The sequence below is a fragment of the Rhinatrema bivittatum genome, chromosome 6 (assembly GCF_901001135.1).
Source record: "Rhinatrema bivittatum chromosome 6, aRhiBiv1.1, whole genome shotgun sequence".
Classification (NCBI taxonomy): Eukaryota; Metazoa; Chordata; class Amphibia; order Gymnophiona; family Rhinatrematidae; genus Rhinatrema; species Rhinatrema bivittatum.
In genome coordinates this window covers 197649814-197669323 of record NC_042620.1, presented here as the reverse complement: position 1 = coordinate 197669323, position 19510 = coordinate 197649814, and the positions used below count along the sequence as shown (strand labels likewise).

At 42.1% G+C, this 19510-nt stretch overlaps 1 protein-coding gene across 6 annotated transcripts in view; it reads right to left on the bottom strand.

The window, feature by feature from the left end:
* PIKFYVE (phosphoinositide kinase, FYVE-type zinc finger containing) overlaps positions 1-19510 on the bottom strand; it is a 404626-nt gene that overhangs the window by 220808 nt on the left and 164308 nt on the right. For all 6 annotated transcript variants that reach the window (XM_029606384.1, XM_029606389.1, XM_029606390.1 and 3 more), the window contains 6 exons: positions 19199-19379; positions 15329-15403; positions 14060-14167; positions 11234-11374; positions 10845-10971; positions 7125-8299 (listed from right to left, as the gene is read on the bottom strand). In XM_029606384.1, the coding sequence (XP_029462244.1) occupies positions 7125-8299; positions 10845-10971; positions 11234-11374; positions 14060-14167; positions 15329-15403; positions 19199-19379 (1807 nt within the window). The remainder of the gene's footprint in view (positions 1-7124; positions 8300-10844; positions 10972-11233; positions 11375-14059; positions 14168-15328; positions 15404-19198; positions 19380-19510) is intronic.

Genomic DNA, 19510 nt, shown 5'->3' with positions numbered 1-19510 from the left:
TAATCAGGGCAGGATCCTCTGTCATTCTGTAGGGGAATATTCCTGAGGCATGCTCCAGATGATAGTGTTCCATGCTCTCTCCACCAACTGACTAGATTGCTCCACAGAGGATGGTGGGGTCTAGATTCCACCACTGGGATTTCTCATGGGAGCTCCTGAGGCTTGGAGGCGAGAAGGACTCCCCCCCCTTTGAGAGAACAAATCCATTACTCTGGACAGGAGAGACTGATGGGTGCCCTGTTTGTCACTTGCTGCCTGGGAGGCAAAGAACCTCTTCACCAATTCTGGTCCAGAATTGAGGGACCAATTCCAGGGTCCCTCAATGATCGTTCTCACCTCAGTGCATCGATGGGGCCGGGGCTCAATGAACAAATTGCACTGGGGAGCAGAGAGTCCATGGATCCAAGGCTGAATGCGTCTGAACAAATAACTGCGTTGGTTGAATCAAAGCCAGATGTGTCGACTGGGGAAGAAGGCGAGAGGCTTGGAGTGTCAACAGCGTCAGATGCATTGAGACTTATCACAACCTCAACTTCAGTGGCACCAACTGAGCCACTGGCTTCGACCCATGGTGCTTCTTTTTCTTATGTGCTGATGAGCAACACAGGGCCTGCAAAGATCACAGATCCTTGTTCATGATGCTTTTGTGCCATATTCAAACCCTGAGTGGCGCCACAGAAGGTGAAGCTTTGTTTGAGGAGCTATTTCTCAATTCGGCATGGAGGGGGGCCCAAGGAGGCCCCACTATGAGAGGAGGAATGACTCCATATTTTCACTGACCTGCAAAATTCCTCCATCTTCCAGGCTCTGTTCCTCTGGGACCTCAGGAACAATCAATCACAGTTGCTGCATTTAACTCTGTCATGGTCTGGCCCCAGACATTTGTAGTAAATATTAATCGGTAATGGATATCTTTTGATCACATACACAATCCTTAAAGCTGGACTTTTCATCTTTTTTTTCCCTTTGGTAGCACTCAAAAGTTTGATTGAGGGTCTGCCGAGGCAGCCAGGCAACTTGAGTGAGTTAAAGACAAAGGAAAAACTATAAAATACCAAACAGATTAGTGGAGAAATAGTTCATGTCCATGCAGGAGCTTTTTCAAAAAAAGACTGAGGAGCTCATGAGTCAGTGAACACGGGAAATCTTGCACATGCTCAATAGAGCAGATGCTCTATGAGCTAGGAGAGAAGGGTCTGTTTAGCACCATCGGATATCACCACCCATGTCTCATGGCTAATTAAGCCCTATTTGTCAATGGAGAAAAAAGGACATCATCTGGAAAGCTACATACATTAATGCTTGTAGTATGGGAAATAAAGTCCCAGATAAAGAGGTAGTCATGGATGAAGATGACGTGGATGTAGTGGCTGTCACGGAGCTGTGGTATATGAAAAACCAAAATGAGATATAATTATATCAGGTTACAATTATTCAGGAAGGACTAGGTAGGAAGGGAGCAGTGGTGGCATGATATACAAAAAATATTACAAGTAATAGAATTGCAAGTCTTATGAGGTAAGAAGGCGACACTGCTGGTTAATCTGGAAACAGAGAATGGAAAATCTATTTATATTGGTGTAATATACAGTCCTCCATCACCATCAAAAATAGGCAAAGATTTAATAGAGGATATTCACAAAAATGCCACGAAATGAGAGGTGCTATTGCTAGGGGATTTCATGCTGCAGCATGCTGATTTGGACATTCTGGCTGCAGTGTTTTCTAGAAGCAGGGAGATCCTGGTTTCTCTGCAGGGAAAACTGTCCTGTCAACTGGTAACGGACCCCACACAGGAGGGGGTAATATTGAACCTGGTGCTTACCAAAGAAGACTGTTTCTGATGTTGTAGTGGACGATCATCTAGGATCCAGTGATCACCAGATTGTGTGGTTCAGTATTAGAGTATAGGTGGTAAAAGTTCATTCAAAGTCCTAGACTTCAGGAAAACTCATTTTATTAAAATAGGGGAGTTTGTCAAGAAGTTGTTAGCTGGATGGGAAAATCTATGGGAAGCAAAAGATCAGAGGCAATATTAAAAGGAGATATTATAAGGGTAACCTTTTTGTTAGGAAAGTCAATAAAGGGAAAAGAGGCGGCTGAAAAGGTAAAGAAGAAAAGGTTAGTGTTCATAAACTACAAGAGAACAAAAAAAGAGGAAGGCAGGTGACAACATCTAGAAAAGCTAAAAGAAGCTGGGAAAGTAGTCAAATGCAAAGATGCAAATGGAAGAAAAAATAGCAAATACAGTAAATCCAAAGGAGAAGACCTTTCTTTTAATATGTTAAAGAAGGAAATGCAAAGGTGGCACCGAGATGAAGAGGAGGAAATGTAGAGGCTGATAAGGAAAAAGTGAAATGACTTAAAAATGTCTGTTCAGTGTTCACTGCAGAAGGGTCAGGAGTAGGACCTTATAAAACAAATATGATTTTCAGAAAAGTGTGTTCATAAGGAGCTAACTAAATTTAAAGTATATAGCATGATGGGGCACATCCAAGGGTTTTAAGGTAACTTAGAGAAGTTCTGGCAACTCCACTTGCTGACTCTTTCAATGCTTCTTTAGAGTCGGGAGTAGTTCCAGAGGACTGGCATCAAGCGGATGTGGTTTCTATTCACAAAAGTGGAAGTAAGGAGAATGCTAGGAACTACAAGCCAGTCAAGTCTGACTTCTCTGGTGAGCAAATTAATGGAATCACTGCTACAACAGAGGATAATGCTGTTTCTGAAATCCAATGGATTACAAGATCCAAAGTAGTATGGCTCTACCAGAGCAGTGGCTCTCAACCTTTTTTCTGTCGGGACACACCTGACAGTTCTCACATGTGTGACACACTGAACATGTGACCTATCACAGAGTTAAATATAAACATTTACTCTGCAATCACAGGAATATCCCCCTTGACTCCCAACAATGGGTGCAGAGCAGAACTAGGCCATTACCCACACAACTCACCATGCAAAAAAAAATATATATATATTTTGGTTCTGGTGCCATCTCAGTAACAGCAAAACAAATTCCCTCTACTATTAGGCACAACAGCTTTCTTTATAAAAAATACAGTAATTTACCACCAATGCATGTCCTATTGAGAAAAAACACAACAAATAAGACTGATACAAATGCCTACATGCTAGTAAAATTCCTTACCTCGGTCACACACACAAAACTGACCTTCACCAAGTACAGAAAGACCACAAATTACAAATATGGAGACAAAAACTGGAATGGAAGGCCAAAAAAGCCACTCTGCATGCAGTGCGAACCTGGAGAAATGGAAAGAAAAATATAGCACCTAACATAGTCCCAGGATCTGCAATAATGCACACAAACTAATCTGCATTATGGCATGATTCTAACAATGCATTATGGCATGCATTCTAACAATGACAACCCTATATCTGAAAAGGCAACACTACAAATATTAAACCAGGCCCTAAAAACTAATATACCTCCTATTAGGAAAACAAAACAAGCCAAGCTGCTATAGATCCCCACACAGAAATAGCAGCAAAATTATACTAATAAATGTTTCAAAACAGCTGATAAACAGACCATCTAACAATTAAACACTCATAAAAATTATTAAAAATTCTCCAAATACCAATAAAATATTTCAAACCAGCAGACATCACATAATACCCAATAATTAAATGGCAGTCAATCAAGAAAAATAAACTTAAAAGTCACCTTTACATACCTTCTCCAGCAACTCTCCTACTCCTGTCCCTTGCAGGTCAATAAACACCAGAAGCAGCAGTGGCTGCTGAAACTCCATCTTTGTAGTCCTCTTTCTTAAGGCTCATGACTAGTCTCACACATACACACACCAATTACAGCCCATAAACAGTCTCTGTCTCTCACACACCAGTGATATCCCTGACCAGCCTCTCTCTCACACACACCAGTCACCTCCCTGACCAGTCTCCATCTCTCTCACATACAATAGTGACCTCCTTGACCAGTCTCTCTCTCTCAATCACAATCACACACATGCTTTCAAATCACACAAATACTCTTACTTACATACATGTTTTCCCCCTCCTCTGGCTCATTCTCACTCATGACCCCCCACTTCTCCCCAGCACAAATGGCAGCTGCAGCAGCCTCCTCCTTCAGCCCCTGTGGCCCAAGAATGAAAAATCCCATCAGTTGTGGGGGCTATTGCTACTCTTTCTCCGATCGCCGTTAGCCAGCTGTGCTTCATTTTGGTCCAGGCCTGCACTGCTGCTGTTACTTTATACAGCATCGTCTTTTCTTCCCATGCACTCCACTGTACATCCTCTTCTAGATTGTGGGAACAGGAAGAAAAAAGGGCCATGCCGCTAATGTTGCCAGCTTCCACGAACACTGCTGCAGGTCCTGCCCAGATGGAACGGCAGCAGGATTAGTGGAAGAATGTCTGTGTCTTGCTGCGATGGAAGAAAGGGAGGGAGGAGCAACCAGGGCAGCAGGACACCAGGAAGTTGCAACACACCTGCCAGTGCTTGGCAACACACCAGTTGAGAATCACTGTACCAGATAGGTCTTGTCAGATGAAGCCAATCAATTTTTTGATTGGATGACCAGAGAGTTGTATTAGGAAAAAGCGCTAGATGTATTGTACTTGGATGTGTATGCAAGCAAAAGTTAAGGGGGCAGGGCATTGGCATTCCGGGGAAGGGTGGGGCCAACTATTACGTGCCTAACTCCGTATTGTAACACCAGTTGCCGCAGCAGGTGGCGGCTCGTTAGCCGCTTAGATTTACTGCTGTTCCTGAGGAGGAGCAAATCTGGAGATCTCATGTTTTTAGCTTATATGACAGGGTGAGGAGTCCGGGTCAAACGGGGAGCATGCAGGATGAAGAACCAGGGGAGTCTGGATGAGCTTGAGATTGACTGGGCAAACTGATGGACTAACTGGAAAAACTGGCAATGTCCCTTGCGCGAGCATGTTTTAAAATCTGCTTACATACACGCATTAAAGATGGAAAAGTCCTATGGGAGACGCACAAAGTAGATTTGCACAAGTGACCTCTTAAAATTAGGAACATACTTATGCCTGGTAGGCGTATTTTGAATCATTCACACGCAAGTGCACTTGATTTAAAATTCTCCTATCACCAGTCATGCGCTATGTGCTCATTTTAATTTGCATGATATTGAAAAGCACCTGCATATCTATTTTTAAATAATTTCCAGTAAAACAATTGGTGCTATTGGTGTTGTCTCTTAATACACAAGTGCCATAATTCAGATATTTGACTTATCACAACACATTGGAATTTTTTTATGTACACAAGCATAGTACAGCCATCTGCAATAACAGCTTCTATACTATTTCCCATCAATATACCTTAGTCAGTGCAATAAGGATCATTTTCAGGCTGAAAATGCTAGTTAGATTTCATCATGATCTAAACCTTGGTGCCTCTACTAAAGATTGACTGTCATTTCATCTTAGGGGTATACCCTGTTTCAATTCTTGATTATTAATATTAGATCTTACATAATTATGTAACAATAATTAACTGTATATCTTATTCATTTGGATGAAGAAAAGAATAGATGCCAATCGTCTTATAAAATTCCTTTATTGAAGTGGAGACACAAAGGTAGCCCGACTCTGGCCGAGTTTCGCCGTATCAAGACGGCTGCCTCAGGGGCTTGCGTGTGTATTCTTCAGTTCACAAATTGATTAATTTGTACATGAAGCATCACATATACCATACAAACATATGTTTGTCCGCACAAGTGGAGATCAGTTCGTGAATACGTCCACAAGATACAACACTTTTGCTGGTCACATAATGGTATATGTGATGCTTCATGTACAAATTAATCAATTTGTGAACTGAAGAATACACACGCAAGCCCCTGAGGCAGCCGTCTTGATACGGCGAAACTCGGCCAGAGTCGGGCTACCTTTGTGTCTCCACTTCAATAAAGGAATTTTATAAGACGATTGGCATCTATTCCTTTCTTCATCCTGACGGCTTTTATAGATCGCCTTCCTTTGTGCTTTTTGTATCTTATTCATTTGCCTGTTTTAAAATAAATTATTTTTCTGTAAAGTGCTGGGATTTTATATACATGTGATTATAGCAAATATAATAAACATACTACTGAATCCGTTAATTACAGTCCATATTAGTGCCACAGCGATGTAATGATTATAGTGATGAAACCTAGGAAACCTTCCCAACAGTTGTAGCTCCAAACAGCAGTGAAATGGCTTCATTGTGCTTCATGGAGGGTATGGAGTAATCTGCACTGAGCAGCAGTTACAACTCTAAAAGGGGACACGGTGGGAGTGGGGGTTGGCCTCAATGAGGGAATTTGATCTACGGTACTTTGGGTATATGCACATGCAATCAGTACTAGGCAGACTAGATGGGCCGTTTTGATCTTTATTTATCGTCATTTACTATGTTACTATTGTAGAATCTTAGAAGGCCTGCCTTGGATTGTTTGTACCTTTTCACTGTCAAGTTAAGAAAAGCTTTGCAGGCATCATAGAATTAGCCAGAAACTGCATGTGTACAATGAACTGTATTGACCTTTGATATGCTGAAATTAGAGCTGAAACTACACTGCTTAAACCAGAACTTGTTTACTTTTAGAATTTTGATTGGTTAAGTACAGAGTTTTGCTTATATGGCAATATATCATACGGCTTCTGATAATGCCTAGAAGGTTGTAGCAGCCAATTACTGAACAATGAACTACTGTTTACTAATGAATAACTGAAATGATATAATGCAATGTACTTCCTGAAAATTTCAGAACAGCTATTGCTTTTATCGCTTATGCCTGAATTTTACTAAGTAAAAGATAAATATTACAGAAACTAAGTGTAGATATTGCCTAAGCCACTCAGACAGGGGACCGGCTAAGGGCCACAGTGATCCCCAAGTTGGAAAGTTGACACTATGAACTGAATTGAGACAATCACATAATTCTATATAAACCATCGCATGACTTTCAGCTATTTCAGTCACCCAAATGTTAGTCATAATTTCAATTAAAGATGTATAACACTGTATCCTCATAAAAATGTAATAAATTATCCTGTTTCCTCTATCATAAAGTCCTAATATTTTATAGTTTCACTTGATAAAATATAAAAGATACATCTTCACTTTACCTTAGAGCTCCATGCCAGCTCATTTTGAATCAGTCCCCTTTCCTCATCTTCATTTTTTCCTCCAGTTTTTCCACTGCATGTATCTTTACATTGAGCAAAGGGATCAGCATCTTTCTGCCGTATCCTTCCTCCTCTAGCCCTGTAGTCTGCCAGCATTCGGGCCAGACTCTGGCTGTCACCTAGGTGGTCCGCAATTTTGATACTAAGCAGTTCATGGGAAGGCAACACTTGGACTGACCTGCCTTGGATGCTCCCATTCATCCCCTGAAGGCCTGAAAGTTCCCGCAAAATTTGTTTCTTCCTTCTGCTCTCCAGCTCCTTGAACTCTTTGTTGAGGAGAGGAGATAAATAGATCTGTTCTGGAAAGTAGTCCCTGGCAGGACACCTCATACCCTTGTCTGTTAATATAAAAGGCTCCCTAAAGTTGATGATAGGGGAGATGCATAGGATAACATCTTTCAGTTCCTGCTTAAAACACACAGAATACATCTTCAACCGGTCTTCAGAAGAGGTTACTTCCTCAGTGATGTACAGCCCAGTATCATCTTGGAGAGGGTCTCGGAAGAGCCTCATCTGACTTTTAGGCTCCTGTGGGACTCCTTGATGTGATACCACCTCAGTTTGCTCACTGTCCAACACACTCTGGTTATGGCCCATAAAGAAAAGAAGTTCTGGTACAGTAGATGAACAAGATGTTGATACTATAGGGGTAGATACCACTGTGACAGGTTCCTGCTGGTTCAAAGATGCATTAATCAGAAGGAATTTTTCATCAACATCATCATCCTCCTCCTCATTAAAGAGAACTCCTTGTTCTGAAGAGTTAATATCATTTGATGATACAGATTCTGAGATCACAGGCAATTTGTCAGAGGTCAGATCAGCTTCCCTGATAATGGCTGTAAACTTTCCATTAAACAGATCTTGTTGGCCACTGTCATCTCCCTGCTCTTCTATCAATGAATGGAAAGAGCTGCTCTTGGTCAGGGTTGGAGGCATGGCAAACTCATCCATGAGGAAAGATATTTCTAGCTGTGAGTGATAAGCCACACAAACCATGAAGATTAGGATCTCCTTAACTCGAGCCAGCTCATACTCTGAGGCCCCACGTAGTTTTATGGTACATCCCAAGTGTTGTGGGCACCCTTCAAAGAACATCAAGGTTTTCAACTCATCTGAAAAACAAAAAAAAATCTAATCATATACAGTTATCTATGACATATGGCTTGGTCTAGAAGGCTGTTCTTTAGAGCAAACTATTTTATCGACTAGAGGAAGGCAGGAATCAGGACTTTGTTTCAGTGTAAATTCTTTGTAATGGTTGTGGAAGAGTTAGTTTAACCAACCTCCCTGCAGAACAACTGGACCACATGAGGGTCATCACCTTCCACAATTGGGACGTCCTCTATATCTTGCTTAGGATCCACTAAATCGCTGACCAGGTCCTTGCCCGGGTCCACCCAACTGCCCTGCTGCTGATTGGGTACATCCGACTCCAACATGTCTCCATCCTCAGCCGTGGACCGCCCCAGGCCAAGGAGACACAGGATCCCTCCAGAGCCTGCCTGCTTCCTCCCCCCCGGAGGCTTCTTAGTCAGAGGGAGCTTCCTGGGAAGTAGCCACCAGGATCCTGCCTGCTTCTTAGCCAAATAGACCTTGTGTAGAAGCAGGACAAAATCCGCTGAAAATTACTCCGAAATGGACGAGGACTGATCCTGACCATCGTCCCTATGGCCCTCTGTCCCTTCTCTGCACCCAGCAGGACTTAAATCGACAGGTAAAAGTGGGGGAGGGGAGTCCCAAGGCTCTGAAACAGCCTACTACCTCCGCCCCTCAGGGCCTGCACACTGACCCTGCCAACCTCGTGTTCCCGCCCCCCCCCCACCCAGATGGGCCCGCGGAGGTCCCAGTCCCTCCCGAGGCACACTGTGCAACGCGGTAGTACTGAGGCAAACTCCTCTCAAACCGCAGCAACTTTTTCCCACGCTGAACGGGCATTGGCTTGAATTGCAGTCAGGCCTAAAAACAGCCCCTGCTGCTGAACAAACTACTGGTGGCACTTCCCTGATGCTAAGCAAGCATCCAGCCTGGCGATCGGGAGGTTTTTGCCTTCACTCACCGGGCTCTGTCTCCTAGCTGCCTGGCCAATCAGCACTTGAGCAACTCCTTTCACAGCATAGCTTTTTTTTGGTTTTTTTTTTTTTAAAGGCACATGCACTGAACAAAAAGAAACAATCAGCAAGCCAGGAAAGCACAAAGAAAAGGACTACTTCCCTGCTTCTGGATGTCCAGAGGGAGCAGGCTCTGGAGGTGAGGACCCAGAGGTGGTGAGGGAACCAGGACCCCTGGCTTTCACCCCTCCTGACCGAGAAGGTTTAAGCTAGCTCAGGGATCATCAACCCCTTGCTCGCCCTGCTCAACTCAAGGGATGGCCCACGAAGGAACTTAACACTTCGGGAAGTCTTGCAGGAATCTTCTATCTTCCTTCACTGACGTTTTTTTTTTTTTGTTTTTTTGTTTTTTTTTTTTTAAATCTATCAAGACTCCAGACTGCAGGTTTGTACCCCTATGATCTGCTGGAGACAGAGAAATACTGAGGGACTGCAGGTGGCACTCTCGGATATGTAGCAGTGCTGCAAAGTTTTGTTCTCTGCTTCTATCTGCTGGTGGGAATGCATAAACCCACTTGTCTGGACTGATCTGGGGTACAAACAGGAATGTCCTTTCGCTTCAGCAGAAGAAAAACAAGTGAGGAGAGTCGTGCACATTAGTTGCGCAGGAACACCCACTCATAGCCTAAAAGTGTTTCTGAGTTCTAAGAGAGCTCGTTTTGTCAGTGCAGTCCAACATCACCACCCATTGATGTGGATGTTTTTAGTCCTGCTTGGCCACAGAGAACTTTAGGACGGCTCAGAGGCAATCCTAAATTTAGCTAGATAAGTTATCCACATAACACCAAATAACCGGTTAATTTAACTCCACCTCAGAACATCCCTTCAAGTTAACTGGATAACTATTTAGCCAGATAATTTGAAGGTGGGTCAGTGCATGAGAATTTTGACCAGCTAAATCCTGAACTTAGCTGAAAAATCCATTTGAATATTAACGCCATTATTTTTTCCATTCCACTCAATCAAGCTGTCAAATTTGCTGCTAGAGGATGTGGTCAAAGCATCCAGCATTGCTGGGTTTAAAAGGGGTTTGGTCTAGTTTCTAGAGGAAAAGTCCATACACAATTATTAAGTAGATGAACAAGGAGAAACAATGCTTATCCCTGGGAAAGAGGAAAAGGAACTGAATCTACACCTTGGGATCTAATGGAAACTTCCTAATAAGCTGGATAGCCACTGTCAGAGACAGGATGTTGCGTTCAATGGCACATCTTAATTTCTTATATATTATTGTATCCATTGTTTGAGATAGTCAGAAGAATGGAATTCTGAAAGCTTATAATGAATGTTAGTCTAATACAAAAGTATCTTCTCTATTCAACTACTTTGTTATTTTATTATTTTGATTTATTGCTGTGAGATAGGATAGCTTCACGATCAAGTAGAAGACCCCTAAAGTAATACAACATAAAATTAAAGAAAAATATGCAACTGTAGAACAGAGCTTCTCATGCGAGAAAGAGGATACATTAACTTTTATTCTCCATAGCACAAGTTGGGAAAAAAGCCCATATTACATTAAACCCAAGGACATCAGACCTTTACATACCATTAGGTAGCTGGAACATCTGCAGATAAAATTTGTGGCAGGTACCAAGGCGTGGCTTGGTGAGCAACTGATCCATTGACATCACCAAATCTCCCTGCGTCATCCGACTGACTTTGTCTAAAACTTGCTGCAGGTCACGGTATAAAATGAAAAAGTACAGGTTAGTATTGCACATGTCTGCACATGAGCAGGACAGTTCCCAGTGACACAAAATCTATTTTAGGAAATGCAAGGGAGAATACACATGACTTTAATAGATTTGTGTTATTTATTATATACAAAACATCATCAATATACACAGCACTTTACCTGTATGTAAAACATACAAAATGACAAGAAATGTAAAACTGGCTCCATCTCAACCCATTTGCTTGGCTAACAGCACTTACTGGTTTGACGTTAATAACCAGAGTGATGCCATGCTCCAGCAGCATGTCTTGAGCAATTCGGGACACGGTCTTCTCAACCAGGACCAGTGTGGGGCGGACATCCACTATCCGCTGCACATAGTTCTTCAAGAACTCCCTTTCCTGAAAAGCAGAAATAGAAAAATGAATTTATACAGAATCAATAGGGATCAGAAATCCTGTGCACATCCCACCAGCAGAAACTACAGCAATCCGGCGCCTCTCTCTCTCTGGATCTATTATTGGGAGGGCTGGTAGTGTGGGACTGCTCCTTCTAATGTCTTTTGTTTTAAAGATGGATTAGGGAAGAAATCCTGGGGATGTATATAGATTAATTTGTGTACAAACCACATAAGAACATAATTGCAATACTGGGTCAGACCAAGGGTCCAACAAGCCCAGCATCCTGTTTCCAACAGTGGTCAAAAACCAGGCTATAAGAACTTGACAAGTACCCAAAAATTAAGTAGATCCCATGCAACTGATCGTTTAAACAATGTTCTTTCTAAATTTTAACTTAGATTTTTTAACTTTCCAGCAGTCATATAGAAGGCACTAACTTACTCATACTTTTTTTTGTAGGATGTTAAACATAGACCATGATCAACAGCTTGATAACAGTTTATATGAACATTATAAAATTTCAAACAGTTTATATCTCCCAGGTAAAGCTACATATAGTATTCACCAAATGTTACAACATTTTCAAGCTACTTTAGTTCAAAACTTTCTACTCGGAGGGAGTGAGATGTTCAAGTAGTGCTTGCAAGAATAAAAAGTATCAGTCTCTGAGACTTTTCTTATGTGTGAAGATCAAGTACTTCTCAGTGAAGATGCTAGCTAGGTACTAACATTTATTGTCTAAGGACACCCCCTTCACCTCAGTGAATGGAGGAGTAGTCTAGAGGTTAGAGAAGCAGACTACAAACCAGTGAAACTAGGGTTCAAATCCCACTGCCGCACATTGTGACTTTGGGCAAGTCTATTGCCTCAGATACAAACTTAGGAACTGATTCTTCAAGCTCTGTTCCTATAGATGAGAATGGGAGAAAGCAGAGTTACTTATCGGTAACAAGTGCTCTCTAAGGACAGCAGGCGGAGACGTCCTTCATTCATTTGGTGGAGAAGGATCTGATGGGAGATAATCAGAGTCCTCGGAGAAGGACCCCACTGGATCATCCCTCAGGGGTCATAGGGACCCTGTAAGCTAAAGGGAATGGGCCCTAGATGCTCAGTCTAAGTCCAGAGGTACAGGCACCAGTAGAACTGAATAGGGAGGGGGGAGTCTACAGGTTTCAGTGCCCCACCATCACCAATGCTGTCCCATGAAGGGGCTCAGCAACTGGAACCAGGACCGTGGAGGCAGTTGCAGACCCCAGGCATTGATAGAGGATGGGTTCTCCTCGCCACAGGGGTGCTTTGGGGGCATTGTGGCAAAAACCGGTGCATCCCCACACCCAGCACCATGCAGACAGGGACTGGTGCCAATGCTTCTTAGGTTTCTTCAATGCTCAGCCCATTCTTTCCCCAGTGCAGAGGTAGAAGACAATGAACCTGGCAACATCGGCCTGGAGGAGTTTGACAACCATCAGTCTCTGGTGCCCCTATTCACCGGTGGCACCCATGGTCCCACCGATGGCATGGTATCCAATAGTGTGGCTCCAAGGTCCTTTAATGCTGATGTCAATGGCTCAGACTTCCTCGACTCAAAGAGCTGATCCATCTTGTTGATTCGATGCCAACGTTCCTTTGCGGCGCACAAACTGCAACCCCAGACATCATGCAATGCCCCAGGCAGAGGATACACCCCTCGTGAGGATCAGCGATAGACATGGTCCTCGGGCACTGGGGGCATCGGCGAAAACTGGATGTGGCCATGACAAAAGGGTCGCAAAGTTGAAAATGATTTTGGTGAGCGGCAATGGTAGGTGGGTACCAAGGCACTGCCACCATGGGGGGAATCAACCGCAAAAGGAAAATTACCCAAATGCCAAAAACCCCAACTAGGGGCACTATGGGAGGGCACCGAGAGGGACCCGGCGATGGATAGAAGGGGGAAAAAAAACAAACGAAAAAACGCGAAGAGCAAAAAGTTTCAAAGCAGCAAAAAACAGTCAAAGTGAGCTCAATCACACTGCAAGGCTTACAGGTCCACGGAAAAGAAGAGACTGAAGAGGCACCTGCGTGGACATGTGGTATAGGGCATGTTTGGCATGGTCAGTGTGCCTAGACAAATTTCTAGAAACTCTGATGTAAGTTTTCCGCATTGGGGCTCCATTTGATGTCACCCATGTGTGAGGGCTACCATCCTGCTTGCCCTCGGAGAAGAACTTTAGTGAATCAAGCCCTTAGATTATAAACCCTCTGGGAATAAGGGAATATCTACAGTACCCAAATACAGTGCCAAAAAAAGTGGAATATACAGTAAATTAATAAAAAGTTTGGGGGGGGGGGGAAGGCTCACAAGAACACTACAGCTCAAGCAGACTCATTTGGCAAGAACCAATCAAAGAAATGGGAACCGGGGAAATTAAGAAACTAAGGACCTGATTCACTAAGGCTTTTCCTCCATTCTGTGTCTATGGGAAAAATACTTAGTGAATCAAGCCCTAAATAACAAATTAAACTTTTTAAATGTCTCACTGTGTCATTGACAAGAGACATGATCTCTTATATTTGTACCTCCCCTCAGTGTATCAGTGGCTACAGATTTATAAAATTCAATAGTGATTAAGCTTCCTGCTCTACTCAATAAAACCACACTCACACGTCATTCAGTTCATTGAATATTAACATGCAGATACGGACCTGTAGAACAATGGGCTCTATACATGTAAATTTGGTCTCCTCTCGATACAGATATTCAATGGAGCATTTCAACAGCAGTACCTTGGGATTTTTAATATAGGCATTCATCTAGGAAAAAATATGTTAATTGAGAAAATATGGATCAGAAGGATAAATTTCAATAACACTAATATTGCAAGTCATTGGAATAATAGATAAATAGATAGAGAGATGCCATGTATTACTGTTTAGACTAAAATAGTTAGCAAGCATGGCAAATGCCATTATTGTCCATTTTCTTCTTTTGATATCGCTTTAGCGTGGCTTCCGACTCCCTTTTGCTTTCTATATCTAAAAATAGTTGGAACATTTACTTTGGAGGACCTTTCCTTTTTGGTCAAAAACATTTATTCAGACGTCTTATGGATTATGGATACTGCTTACAGCTCCAGGGAAAAAGATGCATTTCATCAGTAAACCTTGGTCCAGTATTAATTTGATGCTAAATAGGAAGTAGTTAAGCAGTCTGAACCAAGGGTTTCTGCTGTTGCTGCTTAGTCTACGTTTGGATATGGGGGAGTCTGGAGTTGTAATATGACCTTTACTGAATTTATGATGCATATATCTGTTTTCTTTTCTGTAGTATTTTGATTGGACTTACAGTTAATGATTTTATTTTATTTTTTTATTTTTTTTTAATTGTTGTAAAGTTTTTTTCCAACAATGGAACTGAAAAAAAATTGAGAAAAGCCCTGGCACAAGACTAAGACCTTGGGTAAGTTACCCTGCCTTTTAAGCTTCTGCCACTCAACTGAAAACAAGCATTTGTCTTGCTCTGGCTTTCACGGTCTACAAATTGCTATGTAGTTCAATTTTGGTTTTTGTAACAGTCTATGTACCATAAATATATGCAGAGCACTCGCCAATGTACAGGGAAGCCTTATTGGCGCCATCTGGAATATCATGGCCCGCAGAGAAGGAGTATTTGGGAATCACTCCTGTCACCCTTCAGGCACAGGGAAGGCTGGCAGGTGGTGAGGGGGGAATTCTAGCAGATGAAGATGGTTGGGGGTGAGGAAGGGGACAACATGACAGAGTGACGGTACTATAATCATCATTTTTGACAAGTGTTTGTTCTACTTTAAAAAAATATATATATCAAAAAGGTATATAAAACTGGATTCTAGAGCACAGCATTTCCTTTTGTACATCTGAAAGACTTTGGGGTGTCAAGAGATCCTGTTTCAAACTGATACTGGGTCATTGCATTTTGCTTAACCATTGGTTTACCTTTTTGTGGGCAATGTTCTTCGTGCAAACAAAGCCATTCACTACCACAGAGTCAAACTTCTTTCCACCTGGGATCTGATACCATGACAGAAACAAAGAAAAAACAATTAGTTTGATCAAGATCATTCAAATTACAATTTATGACGCATGTGCGCTCAGTCTTTTGAAAGTGAGAACCAAATATTACAAGATCTTGCCATTTGCAGCTGTGGATTCAGAGACCCATGAATGGGTCTCCAAAAATGCATACGCGAGCCTCACAAAGCATTACTGTTGTCACTCAATCAGAAAAACAAAATTATCACAGCAATTTGTGGAAATATGTTTCACTTCCTGTATCACATTTACAGCACCATATTTTATTTTGTACTCTTCCCATGAAAAGAGTCGTAATACAACAGTGAGATTACAAGGTTGCCAATGTGTCTTTCCTATGGGACTTCTTGTTTGCTCAGGTTGCTAGTTAAAATCCATTCCTGTGGCCTTGGTTACAGCAAGAGAATACAAACAGGAATTCCCACCACCTAGGAGTAACTGACTAATTTTGGTTACTACCATGAGCTTAGTAAACATACATGGATTCTTTACTCTCAGAGGCATTTCAAAACTAAATGCTTCTCTGTCCAGAGGTGGCTAACTGAGCTCACAGCAAATGCAGGACTGAGTTAAATACCCCACTCTCACCCCGACATGCACTCTCTCTCAGGATAAGATCCCACTCAACTATCAGTTGGCACATTAATCCAATAGCCATTCCACGAAAAGTAAGGTTACTATATATGGACCAAGAAGAGGATTCTCTCAAGACCAAGATGTAGACCCAATTCTGTTTCTCTCTACTGATCCTTCCCCACCTACTTCTAAATGGTAGAGGCCAGGAATTCAAAAAATAATGCAGGGCTTTTAGATTTGCAGAGGCCCTGATGTTCTTTCCAATTTTATTTATTGGTAGTATTGATAATTCTGACTTATTCCCAATGTCCAGTATTTCCCCAATATTATTTTAAGAGACCACTGTGATGTAAAACAAATTCACCATTACAAAAGTGTACGTTTGGTTAACTCATTTTTAAAGCCTTGTGGGCAGCTTGTTTCATGTAGTAGTTTAAAGACAAGACTGAGGGCTAAGTCAGTGTGATCCCGGAGTATGTACATACTTGACTCACTCCAGACAAACGTTTGGAGCCAATAAGTTATTATAAATGAAAATGGAAAAATTCTAGTTTTTATGCTTTTCCAGATTTTAAAAAAAAAAAAAGTCAACAAGATGCAGTGATACCTTCATATTGAACTAACATCTCCAATGTGACTAGCTTTTAAGAGTTCTACTCCCTTAATCAATGTGAACTGCTTTGGGTTGACTATATCTAAAGAATGCAGAATGCAAATATAACACAACATTCAGATCAAAGTAAAGTGAGTTAAGGATTATCTTACCCAAGTATACCAAAAAGTAAGTAGCAGCAAGAGTATCTATATTCAGGAAACATCAGCCTTGGATGGACTTTGCACTGATCAAAGCTAGCCACAAAAGAATTAAATTAGTCCAAAAAAAACCAAACAAACCATGGGCCTTTGCCCGGAGCCCACCTGTAATCAGGCACCACAGGTGGAGGCCCGACTGTGACCTGATCATGTGGCGCTCCGGTGGCACGTTGGGGTCTCCTGCACAACTCACTCCCTCACGGGCCCTTCTCCTTTGCTCTGGAGACGTGGTCTTCTAGTGTGACAATTTCATGGTCTGGGCAAGGGATGGGGGAGGGAGAGGCGGTTGCGGTTGGATGACATCACGGCCCACTTAAAGGTCCGCAACCAGAGCACAATTGCCCTCGTTGTTCCCAGCCAGCCTTCCAACCTCCCACCCTAATTACCAGTCCATGGGGTAGAACTTTTCACTATTGTCAATGCAGAACATCTCTCACACTGAAGTACTGTATGAGAGCTTTTTCCGAACATACTGTTAGATTTTTTTCAGTTTTACTGTTTGTGCATACAGTCGTACTCATAAATGTTTACATATCCCTGGCAGCATTTGTGATATATAGCATTTTAAAAAAACATGAGTAATCAGACAAAACATGTTTATTTGTAATGTGCTTCAAATTTAAACTAGTATGCATCACAGAATAGCACAATCATTAAACAAACCATAGCAATAAGCGAAATAAAATGGTCCTGTTCATAAGGAGATACTTCAACAAAAATAAGCTGCATGGTAGAGTTGCCAGAAAAACGCCATTGCTGCACCCGTGCCACAAAAGAACCCACTTACAATACGCCAAACAGCAGCTAGAGAAGCCTCAAAACTTCTGGAAAAAAATCAATTTGGTCTCATCACTCCAAATGAGCTTTATGGCTACAACCATAAATGCTATGAAGAGAAGCACACCATCCCTACCATGAAGCATGGAGGTAGATATCAGCTGGGTTTTTGTTTTTTTTTTGGGGGGGGGGGGGGGGGGGGAATTTAGTCAAAATTGATGGCAGGATGAATGCAGAATCTTATCAGAATATATTGGACAAGAATTTGTTCTCATCAGCTAGGAAGCTGCACACGGGGCGCACTTGGACTTTCCAACATGACAATGATCCAAAACATAAGGCCAAGTCGACCCTTCAACGGCTGCAGCAGAAGAAAGTGAAGGTTCTGGAGTGGCCATCACAGTCTCCTGACCTCATCATCATCATTAAGCCACGGTGGGGAGAACTCAAACATGCAATTCATGCTAGACAACAAAAAATATACAGGATGTGGAGGCTTTTGCCAAGAGAAATGTACAGCTTTACCCCATGAGAAAATAAAGGGCCTCATTCCCAACTCTCACAAAAGACTGCAAACTGTCATTGATGCAAAAGGGAGCAATAAGTGATATTAATAGCTCAGGGTATGCAAACCTTTGAACAGGACCATTTTATTAGTCCCCTTATTGCTATGGTTTATTTAATGATTGTGCTGTTTTGTGATGTATAATAGTTTAATTTGAAACACATTAAAAATAACAGACATGTTTTGTCTGATCACTGGCGTTTTCTTAAAATGTTACACATCTTACAAATTCTGCCAGGGGTATGTAAACATACGAGCACAATTTTATCATAGGTAGCCTCCAATGTTAGTGATGTATGTTCTCTGTGGATGTTATATATGAGCAGCACTTTAGTCCGTCAGACGATAATGAATGTACAGACTTTAATTTTAATTTAATATTGCAGCAATGGGGGAAGCGGGTACTCAAACCGGTGGGTGACATTTCAGACGTGGTGCAGGGGTGCATTATGGTTCAGGTCAGCAGTGGACTGGTGCTTTGAGCGGCGCATGGTGGAACATCCTTACGTCTTGGGAGGTCCCCTTGCTTGGGAGCAAGGTGGAGAGCCAGGTTAGATGCTGCTTTGCTTGACATTAGAGCAGGCGGTAGAGGTGGGGACATAGCCTGTTTTGGTGATTATCATATTGGCTTGCATAAAGTGGTGTCCTTTTATATCCAATTGCTATGCTTCTATCACTGTTATAAATACTGTACCAATTTATGGCAGGGTGTTATTATATATATTATGTGGGTGTGGTGGGTAATGAATTTGGACGAAGGAGAGACATAGCCGGGCCAACACTATCATCGTGGCTGCTAAACTTATACGCTATCTATATCTTATTTATTGACATTTATTTCTAAGTGGAGTAACACAACAATCATACTACTTCATGTTCTCACTAAGGAACACTAGTATTAAACAACTGCCACTACCAATTCCATCAGCTACAAATTACAGCAAAAATACATATTGGGATTGTCTGCTAAAATGACACTGGATGATGACCTTTTGGTTATATCCCTACCACAGCATCACAAATGCTGGCCAAGTCAAAGTCACCTTTTTAATGTGCACAAACTGTCGAATATCCATGTCATCGTCCTTGTTTTTCACATCTGGCCGGACAGTCTGGACCACCTGGCAGACCACAGGCACGATGATATCCCTCCAAGACAGGGATAGTGACTCGTTGTACAGCAGCTGCTGCAGCAGTGCCATCATGTGGTTATGGTTTGCTGAGCTGCAATGAATGGAAAACATATCAGATAAAACGAGGCAGAAACTGTCAGAAGTTTAGACTTGCAGAACTCAGGTTTACTCAAAGAAGCCAATTCACTCAAGAAATGAATACAAAGAATCATATTCCAATGG